The 15139-nt window shown below is 39.9% G+C and overlaps 1 protein-coding gene across 1 annotated transcript in view; it reads right to left on the reverse strand.

Annotated features, from left to right (window-relative positions):
• Nucleotides 1–15139, reverse strand: part of ARHGAP10 (Rho GTPase activating protein 10) — a 162117-nt gene that overhangs the window by 102307 nt on the left and 44671 nt on the right. Inside the window, exons 2-3 of the mRNA XM_074155219.1 lie at nucleotides 10926–11021; nucleotides 10778–10839 (exon numbers count right to left, since the gene is read on the reverse strand). Of these exons, the coding sequence (XP_074011320.1) occupies nucleotides 10778–10839; nucleotides 10926–11021 (158 nt within the window). The remainder of the gene's footprint in view (nucleotides 1–10777; nucleotides 10840–10925; nucleotides 11022–15139) is intronic.

Genomic DNA, 15139 nt, shown 5'->3' on the forward strand with positions numbered 1-15139 from the left:
TAAACGGAAACTGTCAACCAAAAGGTGACTGCTAAATTGAACAGTGTACTACAGAGGTGTTCTTCTGACTGCCAGAAATAAAAACAATGTTCATAATTAAATTATGCACTATACTAGATCAAATAGGGAGGGATTCGCAATGTTTTCCAGTACTTAGAATCCAGTGCCGGTCATGAAAAGCTACAAAAGAATACGTACTTATTTATAGAACAAAACCATTATTTACACTGCTATTCATCATTAACTTAGTTTATTTATAACTTAGGAACTCAAACCAACTTTTTTTTTTTTTTTTACCTTTTTTTTTTTTAATAAACCCATGGATAACAGGTCAGTACACAAAATAGTAAAATTCTCCCAGTATAAGACAGTAAGCTAAGGATTCCTTGAATATATTTGTCATTATCACTTGCACCTACCTTAAGAATTAGGACTATGTTAAAATGCAAAATTTCCAAAAAAAGTTATATTAGGCATTTAAGTTAAATATTCATTAATATAAAATTGCACGTTCCTTCCTCTTTCGACTTCTGTCTTGACTCTAATTTTCATCCCTCCACGCCTCTAATCCTGGCAGATTATGATGACAGGAACGTACTATTTAAAGGGCACGAAAAAGCTTCCTTCTCTATATCTCTGATCTATCCAAACCTACCTGAAAGGAATATACACTCCATTTTAAAATCTGACAGGCAAATTATAGCAAGTGTAATTCCTAAATGAAATGAATATGAAGAGGTCATGTCTCAGGTAACTATCTTAACCAGCTTTATGAACGTCAAAGTCGCAGGAATGCTTTAAGAAATGTTTAACATGAACAATGAACACATGCCTCGGGCAGACAGTCTGAAACTGCTTATGCTACTCCTTTTCTATTTGCTGCACCCATGGAAAGGTCAAAAAATTACCTTAACTCGAACATAAACCTGGCAATAGCAGCAATAAAATCATCGTTGCCGTCATCACCTGATGATTGCTGCATTTTCAACATCTTAAAGCAGGCTTTCAGCTTTGTGTATACCTCCTGATTTCAGATGCCTTCACAAAACTCCATCTGCTCAGGCAGAGAAGTTGTACAAAATGGTGATAATCCTGATTTTTCCAGCTCCATATTCTTCAAAAGAAATAAGTAACAGGTCACAGATTCAGGGACCCAAACCAACATTTCCTAGAGCAGCCCACAAAGGCACAGACTAAATCCATTAGCAAGTACATTTACAGCTGTTTGCTACTTCATCAGTCAAGTCAACAAGATCCAACAAGTAATTTACCAGTCGGTGCCAGTCCACAAGGTGACTCCATTTACCCTGTCACTTCTTCCCTTCTCAGAGAAGGTGGGAGTATAGCTGTTTAGGGAGAAAATGCTTCCCCAAACACCTCCCTCTATGCACTGGAACCCGACAGACAGCACCACCCACCAGCATTCAGTGTTTCTCATGCTTTCTCACCCTCCTGCAGTAGACAGGAGCAGTCTCTCTAAATTCCCACTCCCCTTGCAGGCACAACCAGGCTTGTCTTGCAGAGGAGGAAGGCTGCTTGCATGGACTGTACAGGAGCATCAACCCTCAAGGGCTGTCCCAGAAGCTCAGTCCATCCCCTACGGCTTAAAAGGCTAGCACCAACCCAAGTTAATCAAAATTTATTTTGCCTTATTAGACAAATGCAGCAGTGGCCTCCCAGCTTTCATCCCAAAGATGTCCTTAGATCTTTACTGGAAGAACTGGAAATCACACACTGCTCATCAACAGCTCTGGTGGCGAGGTAAATACACGCTCCGACTCTGCTCCATTCTGAATCCAAGCATTCTCCCATACAAGACAGGTTTACTGGGAAAGGCGGAGGAAAAAAAGCAGCCGTAAACATACACTTTGCTGCAGATGGCACAGTGACACAGGAGTGCCGAGTTCCCAATTCTCATCCCAGGAACTGGAATGCAGATTAGATGCCAAACAAAAAAAAAACAAAAAACAACAACAAAAAAAAGGGTTTTAAGTTTCCCAGTGCACTGACTGGAAAGATTTATTTGTAGACAGAGGCAGGATGGTTTCTCCCCTCGACTAAGGGGGAGCTAAGAGCTAAGAGGGATGCCGCCAGTTGGTAGGGAAGAGCTCATGAAACTGAGCAAGTGTCAACGAAACTGGATCTGGGAAGGAAGTTTTGCCCGACTGAGTGCAACAGAGAACACGGAAAGGAAGACATACCTAGCAGTGACTCAATAACAAAGTAGTTAACACTGCTGCTAAAGAAAGACATTTACCTTCTAATAAATAAATTTACAACCTACAGCTGCACTTCTGCTTACAGAGGATATAGCTCTTTTGTGTTTTTTCCTAAGAAATTGCAACATTCAGCCTAATAAAAAAGTTTATCATGATACCGCCCATGTTAGGGGAGAGGGAAATATATAAAAATTGCTTATTCCTCCAAAAAGCTTTCCTGTTTCATATAGTGATTTGTTATTGAAATTTCTCAAAGCATTAAGATGTATGCCTGAAACCCTGTATTATTTAACTTTGCAGATACAATTCCACTACTGAGGGCACCCTATGTTACTTGCAAAGCCTTCATCTCTGTTCTTTCTTTTCCCACGAGAACGTGATTTGCTCTCCCAGTTACAGCAATATGCTCCCGGGTAGTTGCACTGCCAACTCTCCTGCCAGTAAGCCCTGCAGATAGAGTGGCATCTCTCTCTAAACACTTCTCAGCACTGGTTTTGTCTTTAACTGGAGCACTGATGACTGCAGTCAGCACAACCCACACCCAAAACTCATTTGCTTGTTTTCAAATGCAAGTTTTCTTCTTGTAAAAGCCTCTGGATTTTCTCACTGCTCTAGAGCTTTCCCTGGAGCTTTACAATCGTAAACAATAAAAGACACTCAGCCACACATTGGGACTACAAACATGGGTATTAGAGGTTTTGGGCTTTTAGAAGGGCTGGAGACTATAGACTAATGGATTTTTAAGGTGGTCTCATACCACATTAATACTTGCGCAGAAGCTATAAAAAAGAAGTGATGCCTGTCCCTCTGAGTTCATCTGCTGTGGAGGAAGCCATCTGGTAACAAGAGAGTCCAGCGGACAGAGATAGCTGTCCTGGATACAATCTATTTCTGAGACTTCTGAGATGCCAGCAGGCACCTGTAACAAAAAAATCACCTTCCTCTTAGATATTCCAGAAAACTACCCCTGGGGTTTGGCAAGACGACAGCAACTTTCTCAAATTGTTCTAGGGTGAATTTCCTAGTCCATCGGCCCACTGCCCCACAAGCCACGACGCAGGCAGACTCCTGTGCTTCGCACTTTCTAGCTCTTTTAAAAGCAGCACCCTTGTCTCACAGAGAATATACTAGCAGGACTCCTGGGTCCCACCTTCTGGCCAAAGGTTATTTCCTCTTCAGTGGAAGTTTATGACTGATCTGAAGGACAGACAGCTAAAAATGCCTCCTATGACCTATCAGCTCTGCTCTGAAAGACCGTTTGCATTGATTCACTTGCCACGAAACCACTGGCCTCAAAAATTAATTGGTATCATAAGCACACAATAAAAACAATAAATTCTTTAATTTAAAAAAAAAATTAAATTAAGACAGTAGTTCTTAGTAAAGACTACTTACTAAAAGCTATTTAATAGTCCTGGCTTTTGAATAAGTTTATGAAACACATTCCACTACAAAGAGAAAAACACTACGAAGTCATAAACATAACAAACAGGAAAAGAAATAGAGACAGAATTTCACAAATAGTAACACATCAGCTTTTCCCCATCTGAAGTGAAGGAAAGCTGTAGGTAACTCCTCCAAAGCCAGAGCTTCCCTAGCAAACCCAATATGCAAGAGCTGAACAGTGGGACACAGCGGAACATTGGTCCGGTTCTTATACAAGCAGAGAATCACTTCCAGTCCACACTTTGAAATCAGCTATCCTATAAAGACCTCGACAAAGGGAAAAAGCTGCTCAGGAAAGGAAATAGTATAATGCCCATTTTCTTCATTCATGGCAAACCTCATCACTGAGGAAAAAAGATGCCACTGAAAGGCAAGGAATCCAACAGCGAACAACAGCTTCAGTGTTCAGTCAAGAATGAACTGCTCGATTATTGTCCGTGCTGTCCTCCACAAGAAACAGTGGTGTTATTAACAACCAGCAAAATCCAAACTGGTGACAGTTTTACAATGCAAATTCCAAACATTTCCCATTGATGAAATAGCAGAATGAAAATTCTCGGGTGAATTATGTTGAGAGATGCGAGACCACAAAATCATCTGGAAGAGGAAGCTAGTGGTAATGGAACTTTTCAGCCATATTCACTCAGAGGTGGGAGGAACGCCCCAGGATTGGCTTTGTAGTTTTTTCCTATTGTACAGAAAACAGTCATCTTTGTTTTATAGGTTAACGTGCACAAGTTCATATGTAACTCACAAAACAATTTCAGAAGACTGTATATAAACATTCAAAAAGAGACAAATATATAAACCAAACATTCAAATGTAAGGAATCACCAAAACATAAGAGATGTGCCTGAAGTAGTCTTAGTTCAGCATTCCTGTTCCATATTCCAATAATTCTACAACTGCCCTCTGGCCTCAGGCCATGCAGAGGAAAAGTGAAGGCTGAGCAATGAGATATGGCAGCAATTGTTCTGCTTGTTTCTAAAACTGGAAAATGTTTTATTAAATTGGACAATTTGCAGGAAGGAAAAAAGGGATCGAGGTCCTGTGATTGAGGTAGTCAAATGCTGTTCCTGAGAAAGTCTGTTTTATCTGTGCCTCTATCTCTGCATCTCAGATGTTCGATATGCCTCTGGCAGCCTAATTTTTCAGAAGTGGTCACCAATTATGTCTTTTCCACTGTCTCGGCAGATATATGTGCACTGTCAGTGGACTTAACAGGATATAAACATATGGAGTACTATATAATGAACTCTTCTTAAACAGATCTTGAATGCAAAACTATTGATTGGGGCTTTTTTTTACCCTAAATCAGTGAGTAAACTCATTCCTCCTTCAGATTTCTTCAGATTGCTGTTAAAATAGATTAAGATTTATGAACCCGTAAACATCCATGTGGAGAGGATCAAAGAAAAGCTCCAAAAAATTAATACCACCATCTTCCAGCAGAGTAGGAACAGAGTAAACTAAATGCAAAGTCACTGAACAAAAGGTAACAGTAAGCTATTCATTAACACTCTGTTAAGCGAGCACTTAACCTGTAAAATAAATACTTATACATTTAAGTACTTCATGATAAGAGGTAAGTATAAGTACATATTTGCACAGATTATTTAAATTATACCTATACCCTTTTAAGCATATGCTTTTGAACCTTAACAACTTATTTTAACTTTGGAAACCACAACTGGGAAAGCTCTTCCCCTCTTTTTACTTTTTTTAACAAGGAAGAAGAGGAGGAAAGAATAAAACAGTGACTTCACTGAGACATTTCTTTAAAAATCCGTAGTGAAACAGTTTCTCATGTTTCTGATATATGCTGGGAATAATTCTGCTTTCAGAAAAATGCATTGGGAGAGATGTTATTTTGATTTTGATTCTGACAACCTGGTAAAACTGACAAAGAATGCAAAAGGATTTTTGAGAGGCCAGGACTGCAAAGATACCTGTGTCATAAGAACAAGAGTCTTTCTTTTTTTGGGGGAAGGAAAAAAAAAGGGGGGGAGGACACTTAAAAAAAACTACATAGCATCTTTCATCCCAAGATATCAGAAGGAATAGAAGTGTGCCAAACTGTAGCAGGAAATAAAAGAGACTGCGTCAAAGTAAAACAGTGAGTTTACACTGCCTCAGGGAACCGACAGGAAAGGTAGTAAGGTGAATATAATTGCATCAGAAATCCTATTTCAAGAGAAACATGATAGAGTGAAAAGGAAACACACAATTAGTTAGGGACAAAGTCCAGAAGGCTAAGGCAAAAACACCTTTTATTTGGCAAGGGGCAAAGAAAACCCTAAAGAAAAGGAGTTCTTAGTATGTATTTCAGAAAACGGAGACAAAGGATACTATAAACCCATTATTTACCTGGAAAGATAGTTAAACCAACCATTGACTGTAAGACAATGGCAGGTCTTAATAACCTTTGCAAAGAAAAAAAAAAATCTCAGTTAATTACAGCAAGCCATCTAACAGTAGGGAAAAAAATGGACTACAAGAGTAAGGATTTTTTAAGAACAATTAGATATATTCTTACATTATGCAACTGAAGAATTAATTGCATTCAAATCAGAAGGGCCTTTGCTTTAGAGTAGTTGAGGAACTTGGTAAAGCAAACCAAAGGGACAGGCAGTGAAGTCCCAGAGGACAGTAGAAGAACAAACACAGCGGCAACTTAAAAGTGAGAAGAGAAGGAGGAAACAGGAACTGAGGAAGTTATAGACCACATGTAGCAACTCTGATACTCAAAAGTCCTGAAACAGGCTATAGACGGTTAAAAGTTACTTTGAATTTTTTAAGAATAACATCTAGTTTCCTTTTTGAGATCAGCACAGTAACCGATCAGCACAGATCTCCTCACTGAAGTCTTCAATGCTGACCCACACAACGGTCTCAAAAACAAAGGTGGCAACCCGGTCTTAACAAATAAACCACAGGAAGAATGAGTAAACAACAAACTGGTTGCAAAACTACCCTGAAAAATGCCTGTTCTGCTAAGAGGACATTTCAAGCATCCCATAAGAAACTACATCTAAGTTTCCTGCATGATCTGGTTTTCGGAGTGACCTACCAATAACTCCACCAGCCTAAAATATCTGTGGAGTGACATAAATCCAAGAGAAAATGTCAGTGCTTTCAGAAAGCAGGATTAAAAATAATTTTGACATAAAAGAGACATGGTCTAAACTCATCTGTAATTAAATTGAACAAGTAAGATGTAAAAGACTGTTTTGAAAGGGTCAAAATACTACTGTGAAGGAAAAGGGATCAGCTTTACTCCATGACTACTGTAGAAAAGTTCCCAAAAAGTTCCCAGATTAAAAAAAGTTCCCAAAAAGCTCCCAGATTTGCAGTAAAGGAAATATCAGGCATAAGGGACGGACATCGGGTGAAAAAAATTAGAAGAATGAACATTGGAGTAGAAGTAGAGAAATCTCTGTCCCTGAAAATTTTTAAAGAATAGGTTAGACCGGCACTCATCAGGGATCATTTAGGTATACACGACCCTGACGCAAGTCACACCTCTGGCAGGGCTGCAGGCAAACGCAGCCAACGTGCTCAGTTGAGCTAACCCAATGGGACATGAGACACTAGTAGACAGGACCAGAGAGTGATGGACACGGCCCATAACCGTGTGAGAAGCTGACAAAAGTTACAGACAGAGCCATGAGGGGTGACTGGACTTCCAGCGTGGTTAAGGGAGAGTTACGTGAGAAACAGCTGAACTCCAGAAGCAGCCGAAGGGCAGGACGGAGGACCCTCAAGGGTTTGGAAGCCTGTACAGCCAGCACATCAGGGTGACCGCACCGGTAGTGCCAAGTACTGCTGAGATTACTGAGGGAACAGTACAAGCGCTATCAAATTTGGTTATGATTCAGCAAGACTGGAATCAAGAGGAAAAACTAATTACGGCAGGCCGGTCATTTGGGAGAAGACTGGATGGAGGAAGGGAGGTATGGAGGTGGTAAAAAGGAAGGTGAAGGAGGAGGAAAAGGGATAATAACCACAAGTGATCAGTACCTACCAGGCAACCCTGTGCTGCTCATCACTGCAGCTTAAATGAGGGCAGCCAGTGGAGCCCATCACAAGAATCAAACCTGCTTCTGCTGTCAGGAGAACTGGGGCTGGGAGGGAGGTTTCGTTATCTTAGCATCGCCATGTTGGTGCTTGTTCATCTCCAACCTTTTCCTACTAGCCTTGTGAAGTTCCCTTTCATCCTCGCGCTTCCGTGACGTTTTTGTATTGTCCAAGGAGCAGAATGTAAGTCCTATGACTCCATTCGTGCTTAACACATAAAAGTCATTTCCAGAATATCCTCAGGGACAAAGCAACCTATTTCCTTATCTGCCCTGAAGAAAGTCACCAAGCTACAGTGCCATGGAAATGTAATATTATTTTTTTTTTGTACTGGCCACTCCATAATAATTTCAGTGAAACGTTTGGATTAATGCTGAATTCCCTTTTCACAAGCAACTAAATCCTTTGACAGCTGGGATATAATTTCAGCAGCCTTTGAAGGAGATGGGAGAAATGGTAAGACCATGAAGTGCAAGACTCAACATCTGAATGAAGTTATTAAATATCCACCAAATAAATATTCACTGGACAAATGATAACTAAAAATGTAAATTTATGGTAAACACTAACAGAAAGGTTTTACGGACTCTAGATTTTCAGAAAACCATGAGAAGTGTAGGTGACGAGTATTGAATTTCAGTTTAGAATGTATTTTAAGCACACATCTGTTTAATTTACCATACAGTTATGAAAAATATAACCTTTTACGCAAATATCTAAAAATTAAAATGCACAGCAATATCCGAAATGCCCTTAGTTCTATAGTAAGTCACTGATTAATTTTACTTTACGTGACTGACACTTATCTGCAATTCTGCACCGAAACTGAAGTGAGCAGTCAGAAACCTTCTGGTCATCTTCAAAATGGTAAGGGGAAAAATGCTCAGTAAGAACATTCTTAACAAAGATGACTGAATGCTTTTGAAAAAAATCCTGCTATATGCTTTGCATCTTAATGGAAAAATCTTTGGATCCCTGACCTGGCTCCAAACATCTGTGAATGCAACATGCCTTAATATTCTCCATGGGAGTACCCCTAGAGTTCATGCCACTGTTAAAACATCTATTGAGAAGTCAAAAAAAAAAAAAAAAAGTCAGAGCAGCAGCCTCTGAAAATGATCTTTATCAGTCACCGTACAATCATTTTCTCAGAGACTCAGGGCCCCTGTTTTATTAACTCAATCTAGAAAAGACACATAACATTTGCTAGACTACAGATGAAAAGGCCATGCATCTGGTAACTCAAGAGAATATATTCTGTTTCTGTTTGGAATTAAATATTTGTCCCACAATATTTTATACTCCCAAGTTTTTCATCAAACTGTCACCATTCTAACAGATACTTCATATTCTTCCTATCAAGAAACTGATGACATTAATTAGCTTTTAGTGTGATGATACCTTCTGTGTGAGCATGGGCAGCAAACCAAAAAAAATAAGTAACGCTGGTTTGTGGCATTCAGTCTGAAAGACAGAAGTGTTTTACTACATGGACAGACAGCACAGGATTCTGCACAGCCTATTCTGTTGGTAACCTATCACTGCTGAAGATCTATTGACACAGTCATTGAAACGTGCCTCATAATTCTGAGTCCTGAAGCTGACATCTCTCAAAAACCTTATATCAAAATAGTGTAGGAAATAATTTGACAGGCTATAAAGTATTTTCCATTTTAAAACTTCCCAAAGGCTTTCACTAATTAGGTGTATGCAACTTCACTAAAATACAGTTATGGATGGCAGACAAGAACAAGCAGAGCTAAGACTGTATTTCAGAATTAAGAAAAACAAAAGAAGCATTCAAACATACTTGAGCAAATCCCTACAACTTGGCAAAACAACCGAACATACTGAAAAATTGCCTCTACTATGTAAAGACAATATTCTTCAGGAATGTGCAAGGAACAATGTAGACCCTAATTCTGACCCAAGTGTGGTTCCAGGTCAGAATGACATACCAGGACATAATATGACACGCTCAAAGAACCGTGACTGTTACTAGGCTCAGAACTGGTAGAGAGAGAAATGTTTCAAAAAAAAAAAAATTGTTCACAAGTTCTTTTCTCACTTATTTACAAACTCCTACACTGCAGGCACAGCATCTGGCCAAGAGGAAGACAGAACACAAATTAGTCTCAGTTTCCTCTCAGCGATGCCAAGTGGTCACTGACTTTTAGGACAATAAAGATATAATCCCATGGCAAATACTGAGGAACATAATTTCTACGTAGGCAGATCTTAGATGCAGGGTCTGACCACACTCAGAAGAAAACTGGGTACACATCTTCTGCTCTACGAATCCCCACTCCGAGATGAAAGCTGGGCACACAACTGCAGAGGAGAACCATGGTACCATCTAGAAAGAAACCCCCCATCTTCTGGACAACTTAGGAAATCAAGATAGCAAGGTGTATTGCAGAGCTCTCAGCCCACAGTCTATGCGCAGCCAACTTCATCCATATTACACTAAAACCCTAAGCAATCACAGATGTGAATGAAGAACACTCCCTTCTATACAACAGAGCAACTATAGATTTGCAGATGCAACCATTCCCCAAAAAACTCACCTACAAATAAAAGGTTTGTAAGTCTGCTACTGCATCCAGCCAACAGATTGCATACCAAATCCACTTAAGTGTTGAAGCCACAGAAACCCTGGATCCAAATTTGGCCAACCTTCCAACCTTGGGTGTCCTGCCGCAGCACTAAGTCTTTCATCTTGCTTTTTACTGTAAATGGTAAACAACCTTATGATGGTTTTCCCATTTACCCCAGCCACAATTTATCAGGGCACTACCATTTTAAACCAACTCACAGTTATCTGTCCTTACATGAGAGCTTTTTTCTTTAATGAGGACTAGCTGCTGTCTGTGACTCTAGACGATAGAATCAGAGACTGCACCATGAGAGCTTTCACTGTCAAGTTATTGATATCAACATCTTGGTTAACAAAGCAGCAAGCAATTGTAACTGACTTTCATCTTACTTCATCTGTGCTACATATACAGCTTTTTAAAATTTTTATTGCTACTCACCAGTATTTCTCTTTGTTCTTCCAGATTTTTTAAGAAGTTTGAAAACTCATGAAGTGATGCATCTGTAATACAAAACCAGAAAATAAGTTTAATCGTGTTGCAGGATGGCACAGCAAAACACACCTACTTATAGTCACTTCTTACCTACCTATATATCTTTCATCATCTGTCTCTGCATCACCAATGAATTCAAATTTAAAGTCTCTCAAAGAATGGGCAAATTTTCTCTGGGCTGCTGAAAGGTCTGCAAGGGAAAAAAAAAAAAAAAAGCAAAGATTGAAGGTTAGAGAATCATTTTAAGGCTGGAAGATCCTCCTATCCCTAGAATAATCAACTTTTACAGAAAAATCTTAACACAGGTCTGCCTAAAGACATTAGGAGACATCCGATATTGCCTAACTCTTCTGATCTCATCTGGGAATTTGTCGCACAGATTTCTTTATACAAGGCTACATAGTAGAAAGTGTGATCACGTGTACAGTATAAGGCCTATTCTTATGCTTCATTATACCACAATTTAGGGCACAGGCCCTACAAACAGATCTGCAACTACAGAAGTTTAAGGCACAACACTCAGAGTAAGTACTGACAGTTGTCTTACTCTATTAAGCTAAATTTACTAGTATATTTGTCAGCACAAATACGCGTCTTAAGATTTTCTATATACTTTATATGGATAGCTCTGCTAGTGACACATTTATACATAAACCAAATTTAAAAGAATTGTTGCACTGGAACTAGAAATTCCATGGATTCTATGCCAAAAATGAGTTAAGTTAAATGCACAGCACTAAAATTAATTTTGTATAATAACTGCTTTGTAATATTCCTGAAACATTTTCTTCATCCCAGTTTTTACCTATTAGTGTTTGACAATTTGGAGTTAGAGGGCTACACTCTTAGATCCCTCAGGAAGTAAACAGACCCTATATTCAGCCACAATACCATCATTATAAACCCTTATTATGATTTATAAAGCTGCAAACAAGCAGTGTACACACACTTTTCTGTTGTGCTGACGTGCAGTTTGGGATTGTCACAAGTTCTGGAAGGATGGAATTGCTCAATGGAAAAAAAAAAAGGATGCATGTCCTGGTACATTCCTACTCAGTGGTAAAGGTTTTACTCACATTTTTGTTGTCAGCCAAGGTTAAGGACAATTTAAAATATTTAGTTAATCTATAATCTTTTTCTTAACACACGCAGTTCTGAAGGGCTAAGAACAACTCTTTTAACAGACCAGCTAAGCATTTTGTTCTTTAATGTTAACTGGAGATAAAAGACTACAAAGTTGGGCTTTTTTGTTGTTCTTGTTTTCTTTTATATTTTTTTTTAAAACTTTATGACAGGTCCTGCATCCACCACACTGTATGTTTTATCACGTGTCAAAGTCAAGTACATACAAAGCTGCACTGAAACATCAGTTCAGACACTTAAAAGGGTAAGTCACAAATATCTACAAACAGCAAGGCACAACCTAAAATGAGAAAAATGCTTTCTGTTCCTGCCATTCCACATTCCTTTGTTTTCAGCCATTTCTCGTTAGTCCTTTCCTCACCTGTTGTGTAACAGCACCCTTCCCTGTGATGCTCTGCTGACAGATACTCGCCTCCCTGTTGCAACAGCTCCTAAAGCCTGTACATGTGCCCTTCAACACATGAAGCAGCAGGATGCTGCACAGGCTTGAAAGAAGAAGGATAAGAAGGTTGAAGGAAAAAGCAACATCATTCCCATGCGAAAGGAAACATGAGTGTTTGAACTCGAACGCCTATTTGTGAGCCAGGTCACAACACAAGGCTGAAAAGAGTTTATTTATGGGAGAATGGGTCCAACACCACACACTCTACCAAGCTTATTTAATTTTCTTGAATCCGATAATCCCCTACCAAAGCCCTGTCATATGAGAGCTAGCCCCATGCTAGAGGTAGGAATTGTTTATTAGACTTTCTCCTGCTTGTAGAGGTGAAGTATTCAAATAATGCTGAGCAAGGAACATGTCAAGAGAAGGCATGCAGCACCGCATGCATGCACCACCCCCTTTCCCCTTCACAGACTGAAAGGGTACTAAAATACTGGTGGGCTATGGACTTTGATGAGCTTTTCCAGAGTGGTGTGAAAGAGCAGTCCTGCACGGCTGCATATCCCACCTCTCCACCAGAAGTCACCTCTCTGGTGACAGTGACAGCAGACAGAACCTGTGCCCACACCCCGACTCTTTCAGTGCAAAGTCCAACATCTTCGGTCAAGTTAAGAAGGGGCTGAATCAGAACACTGAGCTTCTCACAGGAGCAGAAAGCCGCATTCATGCATTTCTCTTTACTCAATCCACTAAAGGATTGGAAATCATTGACCAAAGGGCTGAGTAGGTGGTTGGAAGCGGTAATCTTTTAACACGCCAAAGCTAGACTTGCAGAATTCCTGTATTAAAGCCATGAATATACATTAAATTTTTGCAAAGACCTTCCACAAAGCATCTCTGAAATGTTTAAGAACTGTTCCATAAAATTCTGGAAAGCATCAGGGAGTGGGGGAAGGCTGGGGGTTTGGGACACAGAAGAATGAACTGATGGGTGAAGAAAAGCCACTGAAAGAAAAGACAACATAATAGGAAGAGATTTTCTGATGGATTTTAAGAACTTGGCACTTTCAACAAAGGTGAGAAGTCACTACAGCAAAATAATACCAACCACATGTTGCAAGATGTAACTGGGAAGAAACAAACCTCCTGACTGGGGGAAGAACACTCCAGTCATTTGGTTCAACAGACTGCTGCAATCACCAGTGTCCTAACTGTTGGCAAAATAAAGATATTTTTAATCCTGCTTAATCAACAGATGTTAAGTACAAGATTCATCCTCCAACGTTTATATATCATCCATCGGTCTTGTTTTATTTTGGCTCAATTTACCTTTCAGGTCACATTCTGTTTTCAACCCCTGCACCAAAACAGTACTGGTCTAACATAAAACAGGCAGAACCACTGGTATCCGGCTACTCACAGGAATGGAAGAGCCTCTGGCCTGCATCTTCCTAAACTAAAAGAAACAAAACTCAGTATCAAGTAGAGATGGAGAAAAACTTTCACAAAAGGTCAGAGTAAGAAAACTGAACCCATTCTGCTACAGCACAGAAAAAATTATGAAGATGGTGGCTAGGTGAGGGGTCTGGAGAGTAAGTCTTATGAGGAGAGGCTGAGGGAGCTGGGGGTGTTCAGCCTGGAGAAAAGGAGGCTGAGGGGAGACCTTCTCGCTCTCTACAACTCCCTGAAAGGAGGGTGTAGCCAGGGGGGGTCGGTCTCTTCTCCCAAGTCACAGGCGACAGGACAAGAGGAAATGGCCTCAAGTTGCACCAGGGGAGGTTGAGGTTGGATATTAGGAAAAATTTTTACACGGAAAGGGTTATTAAGCCTTGGAATGGGCTGCCCAGGGAAGTGGCTGAGGCACCATCCCTGGAGGTGTTCAGACGACGGGTTGACATGGTGCTGGGGGACATGGTTTAGTGATGGTTTTTTTTGTCAGAGTTAGGTTGATGGCTGGACTAGATGATCTTGAAGGTCCCTTCCAACCTAGATGATTCTATGATTCGATGATTCAAAAAGGTATCATAACCCTGTGTTGGATTTCTTACCGTCTGACACACCATGTCCAAAGTTAGGTTGATGGTTGGACTAGATGATCTTGAAGGTCCCTTCCAACCTAGATGATTCTATGATTCGATGATTCAAAAAGGTATCATAACCCTGTGTTGGATTTCTTACCGTCTGACACACCATGTCCAAAGTTAGGTTGATGGTTGGACTAGATGATCTTGAAGGTCCCTTCCAACCTAGATGATTCTATGATTCGATGATTCAAAAAGGTATCATAACCCTGTGTTAGATTTCTTACCGTCTGACACACCATGTCCAGAGGGAGACACCTGAGACCATCTGCAGGCAAACCTTCCACTGTGGAGCAAACAGCATGTAACTGCTCCAGCCTTTACCCTGCTAAATTTCATGTACCCTACATTACATACACAGACGTTCACAAAATTACAAGCATTTATGAAATGCTATAAAAACAAACTAGATGCTGATATCATAAGTACTATACTCTCTTACTATTGTATCATGATATAAATGCTGGGCATTGTTGCTTAAGTTAGAAATTTCATAAACGCAACTTGGCTCCCTTCCATCCTGTGTCAAAAGACCTTTACTACAGCAAATTTTTTTGGCTGGCACTGACAGATACATCCCAGTATTGTTCCACATCAGCACTAGAACTTGCAAGACGAGTATGTGCTATCTAACAGACCACAAACATATAAAGATTCCAGCTACATACGTTAGAATAAGACAGCACATGAGTACAGTACGTA

Source organism: Numenius arquata, chromosome 10 (genome assembly GCF_964106895.1).
Source record: "Numenius arquata chromosome 10, bNumArq3.hap1.1, whole genome shotgun sequence".
Classification (NCBI taxonomy): Eukaryota; Metazoa; Chordata; class Aves; order Charadriiformes; family Scolopacidae; genus Numenius; species Numenius arquata.